Consider the following 19,201-nt stretch of genomic DNA (forward strand, 5'->3'; position numbering starts at 1 on the left):
ACATTTTAATTGGTCTTCAATTTCCCCAACTATTAACTGTTACAAAAGTCATGACAAAACAAGAATTGACAAAGTCAAAAGGCAGGCATTTTATTAGCAATGTCATTGCTTGTTTCGTATCATGAAAGTCTAGTTGAAATCTCAGATGCAGGTCAGAAATTTGGCCACTGATTTGGTATACGTATAAACAAAGAAAAGTTGATCCTCCTTGTATAACAACCTAATAAGAAGTAGATCGCAAGATAACTGATGAATGTATGAATTGCAGGATCAGGGCAATTTTAGAATCGTTATTGATTTGTATTTTTTTTTTCATATTGGGCAAATGTGGCAATTGTAACCCAGTTGTTTTGATTAGGGTTCCTTCAGTTACGTGATCATAGCTGTGTTTAATTTTGTAACTAATTGTTAAAAATGTTCAACAACTTATTTTGGGTAGCTATGTATATGATCGATGCCCTAAGCAACTAGTCTGCATAGGTAAAAAAAGACCTTTCAACTGAACTGTACATTTTAATGATAAATGTTCACCCTTCTTCTGAATTAAATGCGATTTTGGCATTTAACTGTCAGATTGACTAAGCTGTAGGAATTATTGTGGCCAAAAGAAGTCATTGTATTTACAGACTGCACAAGTCTAAAGACATAATGTCCCATAAATAATTTCTACCTTAATTCCTCTTTTAACATGGATGCTTTTAATTGACTTTTCCAAGGATATTGATTCAGTTAACTGTTGTATTACACCCCTAGTGTGATCCTAGAATAGAGTTGTCTTTTGTATAGCTACTAGGCCTACAAACACAACCTGTCTTTCCTAACAGTCCTCATAATTTGATTTTCCAGGTGTTTTTTGAACAGTCAGAAGCATGACGGACTCCAAATATTTCACAACCAACAAAAAAGGTAAGTCCTACATACTATAATTCTCTGCACCTTTGTGCTTTTATTTGTTATCTTTAGTAAAGCCCACAAAAGGTTCCAAGACAAAAGTAGTCCGATTCTGTGATGTAAAATAGTCTAGTGAAAGTACTCCACAATATTCTGTTTACCTACATGTTTTCTCACACTTAGGGCCTGAATACGATGATGGAGGGACCGCCGCCAAGAGCCCGTCGGTGGCGCCCCACCGCCATAGTAATAATGTTTTCCGCCTGACACATTAGGATCGCGGGTGGATGGGTGGTGATCGGCGAGACCGACCACTATCAATCTGATGTCCTCAAGGAGAGCCTGTCGGACCCTTGGAGGTGAATCCAATCCCTACAATGGTGGCGGTGCCTGCCAGGCACCTCATTAGGGATTATGATGTCCCTCCCCGCCAAGAGGTTTACCCACCATGAAACGGCTGGCAGAAGGGACATTGGGAGCTCGTAGCGGGCTCCCCTTCCTCCCTGGCCATCAGCTGTGGGTTTTAAGGGTAGGTGCCCCCCTAAATATCCCTGCACCGTGTGGCAGGCACTGCATGGTGTCTGCCACATAGTGCAGGGATTTGTGTGGTGTCCCCTTTTTGTACTGCGGTGTGTGCTGCAGCCGCCGCACCAATAAATAATGTAGGTGTGGCCGTCGCATCCTAATGCCTATTGCTGGACCACAGACATCCTGTCGAGTGGTCCCACCTCCGATAGGATGGCGATCGGACGAACAGCCATCATAATCAGGCCCTTATATAGTTGTTCGTTTTATGACATTCTACATTGCAACTCTCTTGTGCTATGAAATCTGGCTTAGAAACAAGGTGCCCTAGATTAGAGAACTCGTACCGCTTTCTCACTATCTACCACACACACTCATCACATTTCAGTGTAGTTTGACTTCACACCCAGTGTTTAATTTAACTCTCAATTCTTGTCCCCCTCAATGCCCAAAGCTTACCTCAAATCTACCATTGGTACCTAATAATTTAACCCTCCAATTATGCATCTGTTTGCTCTGACTACAAACAGCGCTACCTCCCTTTAACTCCCCTTCCCCCTCCAAGTGCTGCCTTCCTCCTCCATACCTTGAGCTGCCTTAAAAGGGCTTCCTCCCCTCTCACGAAGCCAGTCTTCCTTTACTCTCCCAAGGGCTTTCGCACCTTGTCCTGCACCACCCGAGCAATACCTCCCTTTAACCACCTTGAGGTAGCCTCTCTCCCCTTCACCCCTCCTGGGCTCGTTCCCTTAGCCCACTCTGCGAGCTTCCACCATTTAATCCTTTCCTAGTGCACTTTCCCCTTAGGGCTGCCTCCTCTTACCCCCCCTCACCTCCTTCCCTGAGAGCTGCCACCCCTTACCACCACTGAGGGATGCTTTCCCATACCCGCTGTCCCCCTGAGGTTTGCCTCCCCTTATGCCCACGAGGACTAACTTTCCTAGCCCCCTAGGGATGCGTCTGCTTAACTGCGAGGGCTGAGTTCCTTTACCCTGCCCCACCATAGCCCGCCTCGAGGAATGCCTCCTCTTAGCACCCTACCCTACAGCAGAGAGCTGCTCCAATTACACCCCCCTCGTATGCTTGTTTTCCCATAACTCCTCTGCTGTGGACTCCTCCCTACTCCCCCTCCCCCCCCCCCACCCCCGCCCCACTCCCCAAAACACACACAGAAGGGCTTGGCCACCAATCAACAAAAGGATCCTGTTCAAATCCTGTTTAAATCAGGTTGCATTGCCTTTGTAATGTTCCACTAGGTGGGGCCAAAATTGCTGGGGGGAGGGTGGTATTCAAGAAATGCATTCCCAAAACAAAATGCTCTTAAGTAGAGGGGGTTGGGGGGGGTGGAATGTGCTTTCCACATTCAAGGAGCCTTACTCTGTAAATCGTTACTTCTTGAACTGTGTCTTGAACCATCTTCCTATACCTTTACTCTGTCTTACTGTGCCCACTTCACAGTACCAAGGGAGACGTTTACAGTGAAAGTGAGTTTTTACAAAGTGCATAAAATAAATAAACCTCAAGCAAAGTACTCTGAAGATCATTGAAGTCATCTTAGTACTTTTGTGAGCCAAAAATGAGGCTGTTTCCAACCCATCATCTTGTACACCTGTCTCCCCACACCCAGCTTATGAATTCTCTCCTGGTGGACTTAGTAGAGTGGTGGTTCTCTGCTCCCCACAGCAGTTTTATCCTCTACCCAGATGCACCAGTGTCTGACTAACCTTATTCCAAATTGTGAGAAAGTGCCATCTTTCTTGCATTGGTATGCCCCCACTTTTTACTGAACTTCTGATGTGCCTTGACTGAGTGTGTCCTGGGCTCCTGCCAACCAGGTACCCAGGGCCTGTGTTCCTTCCCTAAAACCCAATTGGCATCTCTGGCCACCTATCAGCCCCTAGTAAATGGTACCCATGGCCTGGTGACCAGAGAAGACCCCTAAGGGCTGCAGCGCCTATTGTGCCACCCTTAGGTGCCCTGTACCCTGACACCCACACACTGCCTTTGCAGGCTGAGTGTCTAAGTACAGAACTAAACAGAGAGTCGACATGGCACACATCCCTGTGTGCCATGCCCACAGAACCCACTGCCCTGGCATACTTCAGTCACCCCTCTAGCTCGGTGTCCTATGCTAGTGGTGTGGGCACAGGTGCATGAGCCCTGTGTCCCTACAGTACCCAGAGCCATTCCTGGGCACTGTAAGTGCAGTGACGCCATTAAGCGTATATGGTGCTGGGAGGTTGTCATTACGAACTCCACAGCACCATAATGACTACTCTGAAGACTGACAAGTTTGGTAACAAACTTCTCAGCACATTAAACCCGCACTGATGACAGTGTGGGATCTAATGTAAAATGCACCAGAGGGCATCTTAAAGATGCCCCCTGAAAACCTAACCTACAATCCACGTCTGGTCTGAGTGGCTGCAGAGGCTGCCACACAGCAGACATGTTGCTGGACCCCTGGGTGGAGAGCCCCCCCGCTCTCCTGGGCCTGCAACAATGCACATCCTGGGCGAGGTGCTAGGTCTCCTCCCCCAGGATGGGCAGGGGGAAGCTTCAAAGGCATGCTGCCTCTGTGAGCTTCTCCAGACCATTTGCTGTACTCAGCAACTAGCCCCCACCAGTTCCAACCCCCATTCTGGCGGAAAGACTGGCGGGAAACCCTAAGTCAGGAAGGGGGGTGTGCCAGCCTGTGCCAACCCCACCCCTCAGGTGGGAGAGGCGAGGTGAAGCACGACCCCGGGCTCCAGCCATCTTGATGATGGGGAGCCCTGCCCAATCACAGCTAGGCTCCTGCCCCCCTCCCACAGGAGAGGAGCGGGCTAGGGGGTGTAACCAACCCAGGACAGGGACCTATTGGTCCCTGCCCTTGCCCTACCTGTAACGCCCCTAGATTTAGTATTTAGGGGCACCCTGAACCTTCCTTCCTCAGATCCCGATAAGAAAAGAAGATCAAGAAGAAGACCCGCTGTGCAGCTGCTAACAGGATGACACCCACTGACTTGGCCCCAGGCCTACCGGCCTGTCGATCCTGGAACCTGCTTCTTCTTAATCCCAGTGACTCATGCGGACAGCAACCTTGAAACACCCGAAGGACCTGTCTGCCTTGTCCCTCTTAAAGACTAGGACTCCCATAAGCAGAGGCTCTGCTTCAACCACCACCCCCTGGTGCCAGCCAAGAACCTTAAGACCTGCCCACTCTGCACCCGCCAAGCCCGACCCGTGCCCAAGTGATCCAAGACCACGAAGACGTCCCTCCGGCGACTGGGACCCGAAGTCCAGTGCACAAAGACCCTCCTCGACGAACCAGACGACGCCTGCAGCCTCAGAACCAGGGACCCCACCAACTGCAACCACCCGAGGGTAAGATTCCCGACACCAAAAGACACCCCTGCACCTGGCTCCCTGCAGCCCTCTGTGTCTGCCTTTGGGGTACCTACCTCTTCTCCAAGATCCCAACTCTCGAAGTGGTGGTCGCACCTGAAGAATCACCGTCTCAGAGTCTGCAGCCTTTGTTACCTTTTTACTTTTCCATTGAATAACAATTAGCGCCGGACGGCTCAAAAGCACCCTGCACCCAGCCGCCCGAGTGCCTCTGGCTGTGCAACCTTTGTCCTATCCTACTTCCCCCTTGGCCCTGAGCAAGTGACTAGGAGCCCAGCTCCCACAGCTGTGTGGCCCGCTAGCCAGCAGCCACCAACCGGAGGCCCCCTGCCCCTCATTGGATAACATTGGGCCTAACTACCTCCGCACCCGGCTGCCCCTGTGCCGCTGAGGGTGAATGAACTGTACCTACCTGACCCTGGGGGACCCCTGAGTCTATACCCAGGACCCTAACTTCCCCAGTCGAGTACTCACCTGGAAACCGATAACTCACTTACCTGCCATTGGATAACTTTGACTGGATCGACTCGAAAAATCTTCTAAGTGTGAAGTTTTGTAAACCTAAAATATTCCCATAAAATCAACCGAATTCCGAAGTACTCACCTGTGGTCAGGAGAGAAGCCAGTACTGCATCTTGTAGCCCAGTACTGAACCGCAAAAGTAATCCTAGTCGGGTTTACTAGTAACTTGAATTTTCTCCATAGGAATCCATTGTGTGCTTTTCTGTGAAATTTCTTGTCTACTTTTGAAAACTTGAAATATTCTTTAAAAATTATACCAAATACTGAAATGTAATTACTTACCTGTTTTAAGTTGAGACCCCAGTGCTGGACCTAGGAGCCCACTACTGGATTACAAAATAACGAGATCGTACTTTAACTGCAACCTGAATTTTCTCCCATTGGATAACATTGCCAGATTTTAATTGAAAAGTTTAAAAGTCTGAACTTCTAAAATTGCTTTATATTCCTTAAAAATCACTGCAATAACTAAATCGTTTTTACTAAACTTTTTTCAACTTAGATCCCAGGACTGAATCTAGGATCCAGTCCTGGAACTACCAGAGTTATCTACAAAGTAATCTGCTGTATTAATATAGAAAAACCCATTGAGCTCAATGCTAAATTGTGTTTAGAATTGTGTTGCCTACTGCAACCCCTGTACCTATTGTATTTACAAAATGTATAGCAAAATGCACAAGATGATAGACGGAATGTTGCACAATGGCAATACATTCACCCCCAGTCACAGATCTGGGTTTAATCCATCGTTATTTTGCTCACCAAGCCACCCCAGTTCAGACGTGGCCAAATCAGTCTTGACCCTGTGCCTCATGGGAACAGTCCAGACCGAACTGCCAAGCCATGTCTTTCCTGGACCGGAATCAAGCATCCTAGGACCGGTTTCTGGCTATCAGCCGTCTTCAATTTGTGTAAGCCAGGGTAGCTTGACTCCAGTGGCTTAGTGAGCACGGGACCCACGTCTGGGCATACCCTTCCCACATAGGGTGAACAGCAAAATACACAAGATGATGGATGGAATGTTGCACAATGGCAATACATTCACCCCCAGTCACAGATCTGGGAAGACATGGCTTGTATTCTATCCAAACCTGCCTCTCCACCCCACACCCACCACTCCCACCCCAGGGGCAGAAAGCCCACTGAGCATCAGGGATTCAAGACAGTGCCAAAACAAACAAAAGGAGGGGGGCAGCCTACCCTGGCTTCGAGTCATATCCCACCTGAGAAGATACAATAGTGTCGTTCTGCCCCGTTGAGGGCAGATAGGTTTGTCCCAATTGAAGAGGTTGCCCCAAATCTGCCCTGGGAGGTGGGGGGAGGGAGAGGGTAGAAGTCCACCTGACACCTGGGACTTTGCTTTTGTGGCAAAAGAAAGTGAGGTGGGTGTTGTACTCACCCCCACCGGGCAGACAGGAGTTTTGCTTCTAATTTGCCCCTGGAGGGGAAGGGGGGGGGGGGGTGAAAAGCCCACTGTATGGCAGAAATATATATTTTTGAATCAAATATAGGGTTGAGTTTTGGCCCATCCTAAAATTCGGTCTGCCCCTCATCCATAAAGCATCTTTCTGCTACTCTACGGACTTACAGTATCCCATTCCAAAAAGCAAGTGAAAGGACATTTGATTCTTTTGGTTGCTATTTTTGCAAATAGGCCGGGATAGTGTGACTAACTCCCAATAATGTCCCACTTGTAATGATGAATAGGTTCATGTTTTGGGCTTGGATAGTCTGCCACCTGGGAATCCTACCAGACCACTCTGAAAACTTGACACCCGGGGGTTACCAGGGTGGTGTGCTTCGTGTGGATTCTACAACAATCACCCATAATGCCCTGCAAATCTCAAACTGTGACTAAAACACACGTTTTCTTCCCATTTCTGTGAGGAAAACCTCTGGAATTAGCGGGGAGTACCAAATTTCATTGATTTAATCAATTTCTGTCATGGGTACTGGTGCCAGCCACACTAATGGGGTAGCATTTTTATCTGCACAAGTGGGTTAATGCTGGGTGGTAGGAACTTTGTGTAGACCTGCGGATTCCACACACCACCCTGGAATCCCCTAGTTTTCAAAAAGGGTTGTAGTTGGTAGGTTTCCATGGGTGGTGGCTCTGCACGGCCACCCAAATCCCGCAGCTACCCTTATCGTAGATTGTTCCATGTATCGTTTTAGGGCTTTTTGTCTCATGGTCTCTTTGCCCACCCACACAACTGGGGTACAATTCTTGTAGGTAGACGTGTTGGGCCCTAAATCCACAGCTACCTATTTTGCAAAAAATGGCCAGTTTTGAGTGGATAATGTGATGTGTCCATGTTGCGTTTTGGGTCCTTTTCTGTTGCTGCGGGCAGTAGGCCTACCCATACAAGTCGGGTACCATTTTTATCTGGAGATCTGGGGGAATGCTGAGTGGCAGGGAGTTGGTGGCTCCCCAGAGATTCTAGAACTTTCCATCGCATGAAATGTGTTGAAACTTTCTTTTTTAGTCAAAGTTTGAGGTTTATACAGGATTCTGGGTAAAAAATAAAATAAAATCTTTGTGGCACACATGCATGTCGCTCCATCCTGGATTCCTCTAGGTGTGTAGTTTTTAAAAATGAGCAGCTTTGCTAGGCTTCCCTTGGTGCCGGCTCAGCTAGAGCCCAAGATCCACAGCTAAACATTGTTCAAACAAGCATTTACAATGCAATGGTTTCGCCTTTAGAAAAGTTAGAGCTATTGGCATTGTAAATGACAAAATTTGTATTTATGTGTTAGTTTTGAAAACAGATAAATAAATGGCATTGTCATTTACATTGCCATTAGCTTAATCTCTCGCAAATGTGAGACCTATTGTACCCTACGGACGAGCTCAGCAGACAGCAATTACTACCACACACACACACCCAGAGCCACACACACACACCCAGAGCCACACACACACACACCCAGAGCCAGCCACACACACCCAGAGCCAGCCACACACACACACCCAGAGCCACACACACACACCCAGAGCCACACACACACACACGCCCAGAGCCACACACACACCCACCCAGAGCCACACACCCACCCAGAGCCACACACCCACCCAGAGCCACACACCCACCCAGAGCCACCCACCCACCCAGAGCCACACACCCACCCAGAGCCACACACACACCCAGAGCCACACACACACCCAGAGCCACACACACACACACACCCAGAGCCACACACACACACACACACACACCCAGAGCCAGCCACACACACACCCAAAGCCAGCCACACACACCCAAAGCCAGCACACACACCCAGAGCCAGCCACACACACACACCCAGAGCCAGCCACACACACACACCCAGAGCCACACACACACACCCAGAGCCACACACACACCCAGAGCTACACACACACACACACACCCAGAGCCACACACACACACACAGAGCCACACACACATACACACACACCCAGAGCCACACACACACCCACCCAGAGCCACACACACACACCCACCCAGAGCCACACACACACCCAGAGCCACACACACACACACACACCCAGAGCCAGCCACACACACCCAGACCCACACACACACACCCAGACCCACACACACACACACAGACCCACACACACACATACAGACCCAGAGCCACACACACATACAGACCCAGAGCCACACACACACCCAGACCCACACACACACACCCAGAACTTTCCATCGCATGAAATGTGTTGAAACTTTCTTTTTTAGTCAAAGTTTGAGGTTTATACAGGATTCTGGGTAAAAAATAAAATAAAATCTTTGTGGCACACATGCATGTCGCTCCATCCTGGATTCCTCTAGGTGTGTAGTTTTTAAAAATGATGTAGTTTTTAAAAATGAGCAGCTTTGCTAGGCTTCCCTTGGTGCCGGCTCAGCTAGAGCCCAAGATCCACAGCTAAACATTGTTCAAACAAGCATTTACAATGCAATGGTTTCGCCTTTAGAAAAGTTAGAGCTATTGGCATTGTAAATGACAAAATTTGTATTTATGTGTTAGTTTTGAAAACAGATAAATAAATGGCATTGTCATTTACATTGCCATTAGCTTAATCTCTCGCAAATGTGAGACCTATTGTACCCTACGGACGAGCTCAGCAGACAGCAATTACTACCACACACACACACCCAGAGCCACACACACACACCCAGAGCCACACACACACACACCCAGAGCCAGCCACACACACCCAGAGCCAGCCACACACACACACCCAGAGCCACACACACACACCCAGAGCCACACACACACACACACACACCCAGAGCCACACACACACACACACACACAGAGCCACACACACATACACACACACGCCCAGAGCCACACACACACCCACCCAGAGCCACACACCCACCCAGAGCCACACACCCACCCAGAGCCACACACCCACCCAGAGCCACCCACCCACCCAGAGCCACACACACACCCAGAGCCACACACACACCCAGAGCCACACACACACACACACCCAGAGCCACACACACACACACACACACACCCAGAGCCAGCCACACACACACCCAAAGCCAGCCACACACACCCAAAGCCAGCACACACACCCAGAGCCAGCCACACACACACACCCAGAGCCAGCCACACACACACACCCAGAGCCACACACACACACCCAGAGCCACACACACACCCAGAGCTACACACACACACACACACCCAGAGCCACACACACACACACAGAGCCACACACACATACACACACACCCAGAGCCACACACACACCCACCCAGAGCCACACACACACACCCACCCAGAGCCACACACACACCCAGAGCCACACACACACACACACACCCAGAGCCAGCCACACACACCCAGACCCACACACACACACCCAGACCCACACACACACACACAGACCCACACACACACATACAGACCCAGAGCCACACACACATACAGACCCAGAGCCACACACACACCCAGACCCACACACACACACCCAGACCCACACACACACACAGACCCACACACACACACACACACACAGCCACACACACACACACACACACACACACACAGCCACACACACACCCAGGGCCACACACACACACACAGAGCCACACACACACAGAGCCACACACACTCAGAGCCACACACACACCCAGAGCCACACACACACCCAGAGCCACACACACACCCAGAGCCACACACACACCCAGAGCCACACACACACCCAGAGCCACACACACACCCAGAGCCACACACACACCCAGAGCCACACACACACACCCAGAGCCACACACACACACCCAGAGCCACACACACACACCCAGAGCCACACACACACACCCAGAGCCACACACACACACCCAGAGCCACACACACACACCCAGAGCCACACACACACACCCAGAGCCACACACACACACCCAGAGCCACACACACACACCCAGAGCCACACACACACACCCAGAGCCACACACACACCCAGAGCCACACACACACCCAGAGCCACACACACACCCAGAGCCACACACACACCCAGAGCCACACACACACCCAGAGCCACACACACACACCCAGAGCCACACACACACCCACCCAGAGCCACACACACCCACCCAGAGCCACACACACCCACCCAGAGCCACACACACCCACCCAAAGCCACACCCACCCAGAGCCACACACACCCACCCAGAGCCACCCACACCCACCCAGAGCCACCCACACCCACCCAGAGCCACCCACACCCACCCAGAGCCACACGCACCCAGCCAGAGCCACACGCACCCAGCCAGAGCCACACGCACCCAGCCAGAGCCACACGCACCCAGCCAGAGCCACACACACCCACCCAGAGCCACACACACCCACCCAGAGCCACACACACCCACCCAGAGCCACACACACACCCGGAGCCACACACACACACACACACACACACACCCAGAGCCACACACACACACACACACCCAGAGCCACACACACACACACACACCCAGAGCCACACACACACACACCCAGAGCCACACACACACACACACCCAGAGCCACACACACACACCCAGAGCCACACACACACACCCAGAGCCGCACACACACACCCAGAGCCACACACACACACACACCCAGAGCCACACACACACACACACCCAGAGCCACACACACACAGAGCCACACACCCAGAGCCACACACACACACACCCAGAGCCGCGCACACACACCTACCCAGAGCCACGCACACCCACCCAGAGCCACACACACCCACCCAGAGCCACACACACACTCAGGAGAGCAAGCACAGTGAGGGGGCAGGGAAGCAAGCAGTGACAAACAGCCCCTACAGCCAGGGGCCTGTGGCATACCTGAATCGCCTCCTTTCATTTCTACAGGATTAACACACATCAGAAGACAGGAGGGGGCCGCCTTTCTGTTTGCCTCGACTGCTGATTTAATTATCAAGAGCCGCGAGAGTGGGATGAAATGTTGGCATTCTTGTTTTAAACCCTCCTTTTAACCCCTGGGAACTAAACTGACCTCAGGCAGCTTAACCTGAACAGGGGGGCAGCGAGAGACAGCTGGCACCTCTGCACACAAACTTTTCGGACTCCCGAAAGAGCTTAGCCCCCCCTCCACCGCAGTGTTTACCTTGCAGCTTAATAACGAGCTTCAAAAGAGTTTAACCCTTTGATAGCGGCGGGGAAATGTTTAATTCATGAGCCGGGCGCAGCATAATTGAAGGTCTAATTCTACGCACTGTGGCTGCTTTTGTCGCCGAGAGCGCGGGGCTCTAATCCTCTCTGCCAGGCATCTCTCGGTACACTTTAGATCTGCAAAGATGGCGTGACATCAGCTTCTGAGCAGAGACATTGGGGCCCAGGCCCCCCAAAAACGAGGTTCTTGTGAGGAGGAAACCAACGAATTGCAAAGTGAAAGGGCAACAGGTGGAATAACAAAACAAACTGTATTTTTCTTAGCCACAGACCTAAAGTGCTTCAAAAGGCGCTGCAGTTCTAGGCACTCTGAAACCCAGGCACTCTGAAATGTTCAACCAAAACTGAAAAAGTAAAGCCATATCCGGTTCTAGCCGTGGAACGACCCTTATCAAGCCGAGCCAGAGGTGAACTGCCCTCGCCCCTGCCAGGACGGTGCATTTGAATGCATGGAAGGGCCGAGTGCTGCTGACACGGCCCCAGCCCAACCAGACCTTAAGTAGGCTAACAGTGGAATGCATCATAAGGCAGTTATGGTCTGCAGAGTGCCTATCACAAGCACACATCCGCACCCCCGGGCGCTTATTTAAGGCAAGCCCCCCCAGCACCACCACCTGCCCGAGTGTTTGGGTGCAAGTGCCATGTACTGTGATGTTGACAAGCGTAGGACTCTCTAGGCGCTGCCCCGTGCCCCAGTTGTGATGTTTGCCACATCTGACCACTTCCACCCTGCGGGCCCCTGGCCCGGCTCCAAGGCCCCGCAGCATACCTGAGGCAGCCTTGCGCAACCCGGGCCTCGCTGCCTGAGTCAGGGATCGCTCACGCACGGCCGGCCCCGGGCCGTGCACTGACCGGTCCCTCCCCATACGCGACCTCCTCCCACGCTACAACTCCTGCGCCCTGACGAAACAACACCACGGGTGAACGGCGCCGAGACTTCCGGGAAGAGCTGTGGCACCCCAGAGTACCGAGATCTACCCACTCAGCCTGGGGAGGCGGGGAAAACATTACTGGGAGACAGAGGCCCGCTACAGAGCCATGCCTGCGCCCCGGTGCCACTGCACCTTCTTCACTAATAATGCTACCAAGCGATACCACATGTCAGGCTGGCGGAGCTGGGGCAGGATAAGTCTCTGTGCCAGACCTTTGACCTTCTGCGCGGCCCGAACAGCCTGTCAGAGCCCCTGTCCGTCAAACTGCCTCTGCAAAACTCCCCTCTCCCGCACTGGTCATCCATCGTGGACAAGGAGGCGCTCCCCACTCCCTCCATACCCGCATTCCACGTACACGAGGGTGCAACACACACACTGCTGTTGAACACACCGCTTCACACAACAAACCAGCATCACGATTGTCACAACATAGGCATTCACACTCCGTTGTCAGTCTGAGAGGCCAAAGAAAGAATGGGTACGGAGCCTCCTCTCCGCCCTCTCCGGAAGGTGGAGGTTCCCACCAGTGTGAGAGCAGGTCTCCAGGCTTCTACCCGACAATTCTCACTGTCACACACAGCACAACATACTTCGCGGCGCTATACATAAAACCGGGGCTACCTATACCTTCTCGTTATGACACCAGTCAATAGGTTTCCTTTCAACACATCATTGTTTTCGAGTACGACAGGCCAAGTACACCAAACCAGAACTGCAAGGCTCAAAAGGCACTCAAGTTATACAAGGTTTAGATTAAAAATTAGCTGTCTCGGTAACACGGGACTCATGTGATAACGCAGGACATGTACGCTAAAACAATCTCTTTAAATCCCAGCCTACCCCAAAACTCTGTGAACCTGGGCAATTGCCCGGTCTCTGCACAATCTGCAGGACGCACTGCTCGCCGATGTAAGCCATACGTGCCTCTGTCCAGCGCTGCATGAGGCGGAGAGCTCTGCACACTCGCTTAACTTTTCATCTGAGCATGCACGGTTTGCAGGAGAGAGAACGAGCAAGAGGTGTCCAAAAATACCTAACTTCTACCGGGGTATATTAAATCTCTAGTGCAAACGAAAGAACAGAGTTTCGAAGCGCTTTGAACATTCACAAACACTTTTGATAACTGCATTCTTCTTAAAGCGGCAATGCACAGCGACAAATGAATCAGAGGCACGCATCCCGACTGAGGGAAGTGGAGGTTTCCTTTCACACATCATTGTTTTCGAGTACGACAGGCCAAGTACACCAAACCAGAACTGCAAGGCTCAAAAGGCACTCAAGTTATACAAGGTTTAGATTCAAAATGAGCTGTCCCGGTAGACAACAAGCCGAGGTGCCGTGACAGCGGGAGGGGGGGCGGGAACGGGCACACGGACAGCGGGAGGGGGAGGGGGAGGCGGGAACGGGCACACGAACAGCAGGAGGGGGCGGGAACGGGCACACGAACAGCGGGAGGGGGGCGGGAACTGGCACACGCTGGTTCAAGACGGCACTGCGGAGCTTTTCAAGTAAGCTTCTGCCCGGCCGCCATCTTCGGACAAATGACCAAAACAAACCTTAAAAAAAAACACCGCCCACCGCCGCAATGACGTTCACAAAGGGGCGGAGAGCGAAAAAATCGCCGGAACGCCCACAAATCTGCTCCCACAATGACTGACGCATCTCTGTTCCAATGGCTAGCCTCCATTTATGGAGCTAGCCAATGGAACAGAGAGGCGGGACAAAGCCCCAGACTGCTTCTCAAAAGATTTCGCCTGCGCGAACGCCAGGCAAAACCTAAAAAGGGTCCGTTTTAAGTGGAATAATATGATGGGTCCATGTTGAATTTTGGGCCCTTTCCTGTCGCAGGCACTAGGTCTACCCACACAAGTAAGGTACCATTTTTATCAGGAGACTTGTGGTAATGCAAGTGGTGACTCAGTGATTTCTTTTTCTTTCATTGTATTTTAAGCACCATTCGAGAGTTCACAATCTAAAATCTAATGAATGAAAAATGTCTAGGCAATGTGTCCAGGAATAGGGCTTATTCATACCAGGGTGAATTTGAATTAGTTACCGATATATGGTGAATTTGAAAGCATTTTACATAATGAATGTTTGGTGCTCACTGGCATTCCACATTCCTACACTTCTGATAAAAACAACAACGCACATGTATGAGTGGGACTTTCAAACGAGACATGAAAGGCCCAAATCCAACTGATGGCAATGTCAAGATTTTTTATTTGAATTTCACTGATTGCTGGGATTGAAGTAGCAGGAAAGAAAAGGGTGGGAAAGACAATATACCCTTGCGGGCTTGGGCAAACTTAGAAATTTAAAAAAGGTGCCAGTAAGGGATTTTGCTTAAGAATACAAATAGCAGATAACAGATTTACAACTTATTGTCTATATTTCTCTGTTCCAACCCAATTGGTATCTGAGCAGTTTAAATTTTAAGTCTAACAATTAGACAGAAAAAACTTTTCAATAAGATAAAAGCAACACGGGAAAACTTTTTTTAATCATAAATATCTTTTATATATTTTTAGAGCAGAAATTCATAGGGTACATTTTAACAGTGAATACTGTTCATAATACTTTCAAATGAACAAGAACGTAAGAAATTATTCATACAATTCATTTGAATAAAAGTCCAAACCAATGCATACAAAAGACAAATGACTCTTATTTAACATAAAGTAAAGGTCAATTGTGTAGTGAAAAACAGACGAAGTAATGGACTCAGTAGTCGACGTTTCAGTCTTTTATGGTATAGCTCCTTCAGACCTTCCTCAGGACAAAAAATAAACGCATATAGATGTGACCCCCTAAAAAGACATAATGTAAACCATTACTTATGTCCCAACAATTTTAAATCTTCATCTTCATTTAAAAGAACCCGTGTGCAACTAAAAATCAAAATATCTCTATTGGTCTAATGTTCCATATATTTGATTATGTAAACAATCAGAACTTGTCATTTTAGAATAGGTTACTACCTGACCTATAAAGTGATTCAATCATATTAAACAGATTGTCATGTTGAACAAATTGTGTGATCAGTCAGCTTACTTTTTGAATCTAAAAAATATATAAAAGAGATATTTTTGATAAAAAAGTTTTCCAGTGTTGTTTTTATCTTATTGCAAAGTTTTTTCTGTCTAATTGTTAGACTTAAAAAGTAAACTGCTCAGATACCAATTGGGTTGGAACAGAGAAATATAGACAATAATTTGGGATTGAAGTAGCAGCAGTATATTGGCCTATGGTTTTCCAGTTACCCAACCAAAGACCTTTGTTTAAAAACTAGATGCCCTGAGGAGAGTTCACATTGGGGTGGCTTCTCTAGATTCTGCTACTTCTTACCTAGAATGCCCTGCAAATCACAAACTTGGGTTAAAATCAGACATTTTCCTTACATTTCAACGAGGGAACGATACAGAATCTGTGTGGATTGGCACACGTCCTACCAAGTGGTGTTTCCAGACTTCTCCTGATAAAAATCTTTCCCTGGGATAGTCAAGGGTGATGCAGCCTGTGTGAATCTCACTACATGCATCGTACAAACATCATACCTGTACCTAAAATCACCTCAATTCCTTTCACTGTCTGCAACATTCGCCAATGGAACTGTACCAGCCCTAGGCTTTTACGAAACTAGAGACTAGCTGGAATCCAAGGTAGGGTGCCCTGTGTGAAAGTTAGTACTTTTCTTACTCGGAATATCCTGCGAATGCCAACACTGTTGCAAAACCTCTCCAAGAAAATGACAAAATTAATGGGGTGAGTTCCAGCTTCTGGATCGCCCTACCTGGAAAGCGGAGAAATACTATTTTTAAATTGTATCTCTGTAGTTCAGATCAGTGCACTTTTTGCGGTGGGGGCAAGCTATGTCCTTGAGCAACGATTACAATTAAAACAGTCTGGGCTGAAAGCTACAGCTGCTCTCAGTTTCACACTTGATAGCTGCATGCATGATGGGCTGATTGCATAAAAAAATGTCTAAGTCTGCAGGAAAAGGTGAATTGCTCAGTGGTAAATCCCGCTGGTGCCAGCACCACAGGATTCCCACCCCTAGGTGCTGTGATGTGTCTTCCTTATCAGCAGCGTTTGATTATTTATGCTGTGCTTAGGGATGTCAATTAGATTGCAGCCAATGGGTACCGGAGAGAAACGGGTTTCAGTGTCCTACGTTAGGGCACGAGGGGAATTTACTCTATTTTCAAGGTTGTTGGTTGCATCCAAGAGAGGGTCTCAATTCAATCAAAATAATATAACATTTATTTAAAAAAAGGATGTTTTTGGAGAGAAATTTTAGGAAAAGTTGTTTGAGAACATTTTAACAGATGAAACCCATTTTTGGTGCTGGCTTTTAGTTTATCTGTTCCATACAGAAGCCAACAAGTATTTCTAATAATCACAAGTTTTGATCTGGAAGCCATGAAGGAGATGCGGGAGAAAATGGGGAGAAAATGGGGAGAAAAGAAGACCAGCAAAAGGATTTAATTCACAAAGGCATTTAATCAACAATACTCTAGAATAAGGGGTTATTGTTGTTCTCACAAGGACACAGTTCAAATTCATCAGATTGACCTCTCTTTGGCCCACACGTGTTCTTCTGGATGGGGTGCATCTTCTAATCTTCACAGAAGTCCTGAGCCTGCGGTTACTGCTTATTTTTCTTTTATACATGTCTCTCGGCCCTCATTGGCCCTTTTTCTCTCCAAACAATGCAAAGTCTAATAGATGCACTCAAATGATTTCACCAATGTCAGCTAAACACTGGTAAAAACATGAAATTGCTGATAGCAGAGATCTGCTAACCAGTCCCAAAAAACACAGTCAAAGAACTGCCCGCAACCTAGAACTGTTTCAACAACGAAAAAACTTAAGTTCATCCAAACTGTAAACCAAAGACCTTTAATGAGTAGTCATGAGTTATCCATTCATATCTGTATATTTATTCATGATAATTAAGTTCCTAAACAAATTTGATGAATTTTCAATTGGTAGTGTGACAAAAAATGGGTATCTTCACTGCATTCAAATATTCAACAATCCCCAATGCGTTTTGGGTTCCTAAGCAGCACAATGGAAGATTTTTCTTTTCCTGCATTTTTGTTAAACCTTCCACATACACACTCTGAAGGACTAGTGTAGTCATATTTATGATTCAAATCTTTTTTATTGAGATTTATATCATAGTAACAACAGCTGTCACCTACACCAAAGGCCAGTGGGGAATAGCAACCATTTCGAAAGTGAGAACCAAAACAGGGAGAGCTGAGTAAGAAGTGCAGAGAAACATTGGGAAGAAAGCATTCGACATCCATTGAATGAAAGACCCAGTGAAGGGGTGTGTTGGACCAGCAGGCATATAACATGCATATTCAAATTACTCTGCCATTTGTAGTGCCCTAGTGAGGTGGTGCACCCATAAGTTAGTTCAACAAATTTGATCGCCAAAAGTTTTATTGTGGAGTCCCAAGCTTTGACAAAACGTGGTAGGGTGTGTGCAAAGTTTTAGGTGAGTTTCTCCATACCCACAAGGTCCCATATTTTATATTTGCCAATCCAGTCTGGTCGGGATTGTGTCAGTGCTCCAACGGTATAAAAGAAGCTGTTTAGCTGCACCCAGCGCCAAGGTGATGGCTCTCCCTTGCCAGGATCTGAGGGGGTAGTTAGGTCAAAGCATTAGGCAGCCCCAGTGGTATGTAATTTGGGAATCTGGGTAAGTCTGTCTCATAGATGGTGTTGCTCTCGAACAGGACTGCTGTCCAGAACTGCTGTATTTTAGGGCAGTCCTACAGTAAGTGAGTACAAGTGCCCTCTTGCCCTCAACCACGCCAGAACCGCGGGTCGCCACCCGCCTTCCATCGGGCCACTCGCGATGGGGTGTAATACCAATAATGAGCAATTTTAAGCAACATCTCTTTACCCCTCCGTGCAACATGAGGAGGCCCTTGCTCTATGGACAATATCCTGCCATTCTTTGAGAGAGAATTTGCGCTCACATTCAGATTCCCGCCTACGCTGCGCTCCAGTCTTTGTATGGTGATGTGGTGTGCTGAGAAACGAGTATATGTCTGAGAGTAGATATTTATCCGAATGGCTAGTGATAAACCATTTTTCAAAGTCTGTCAGGGACCGACGCATGTGGATACACCTGGGGTTGTGTGACCCAGTGTCGGAGGGCGAGGTATTGCCAGTAAGATTCCTGAGGTATGCCATATCCAGTGCGGAGCTGGGTGAAATCCATCACCCCTAACTTGTCAA

At 48.7% G+C, this 19,201-nt stretch overlaps 1 protein-coding gene across 2 annotated transcripts in view; it reads left to right on the forward strand.

Moving 5' to 3' along the window:
• The window catches only part of AP2B1 (adaptor related protein complex 2 subunit beta 1), a 662,041-nt gene that overhangs the window by 23,139 nt on the left and 619,701 nt on the right, over nt 1-19,201 (forward strand). For both annotated transcript variants that reach the window (XM_078679615.1, XM_078679616.1), the window contains exon 2: nt 847-906. In XM_078679615.1, coding sequence (XP_078535741.1) covers nt 870-906 — 37 coding nt within the window. In that variant the 5' untranslated portion in view covers nt 847-869. The remainder of the gene's footprint in view (nt 1-846; nt 907-19,201) is intronic.

Source organism: Lissotriton helveticus, chromosome 3_1, assembly GCF_964261635.1.
Source record: "Lissotriton helveticus chromosome 3_1, aLisHel1.1, whole genome shotgun sequence".
NCBI classification, from domain to species: Eukaryota; Metazoa; Chordata; class Amphibia; order Caudata; family Salamandridae; genus Lissotriton; species Lissotriton helveticus.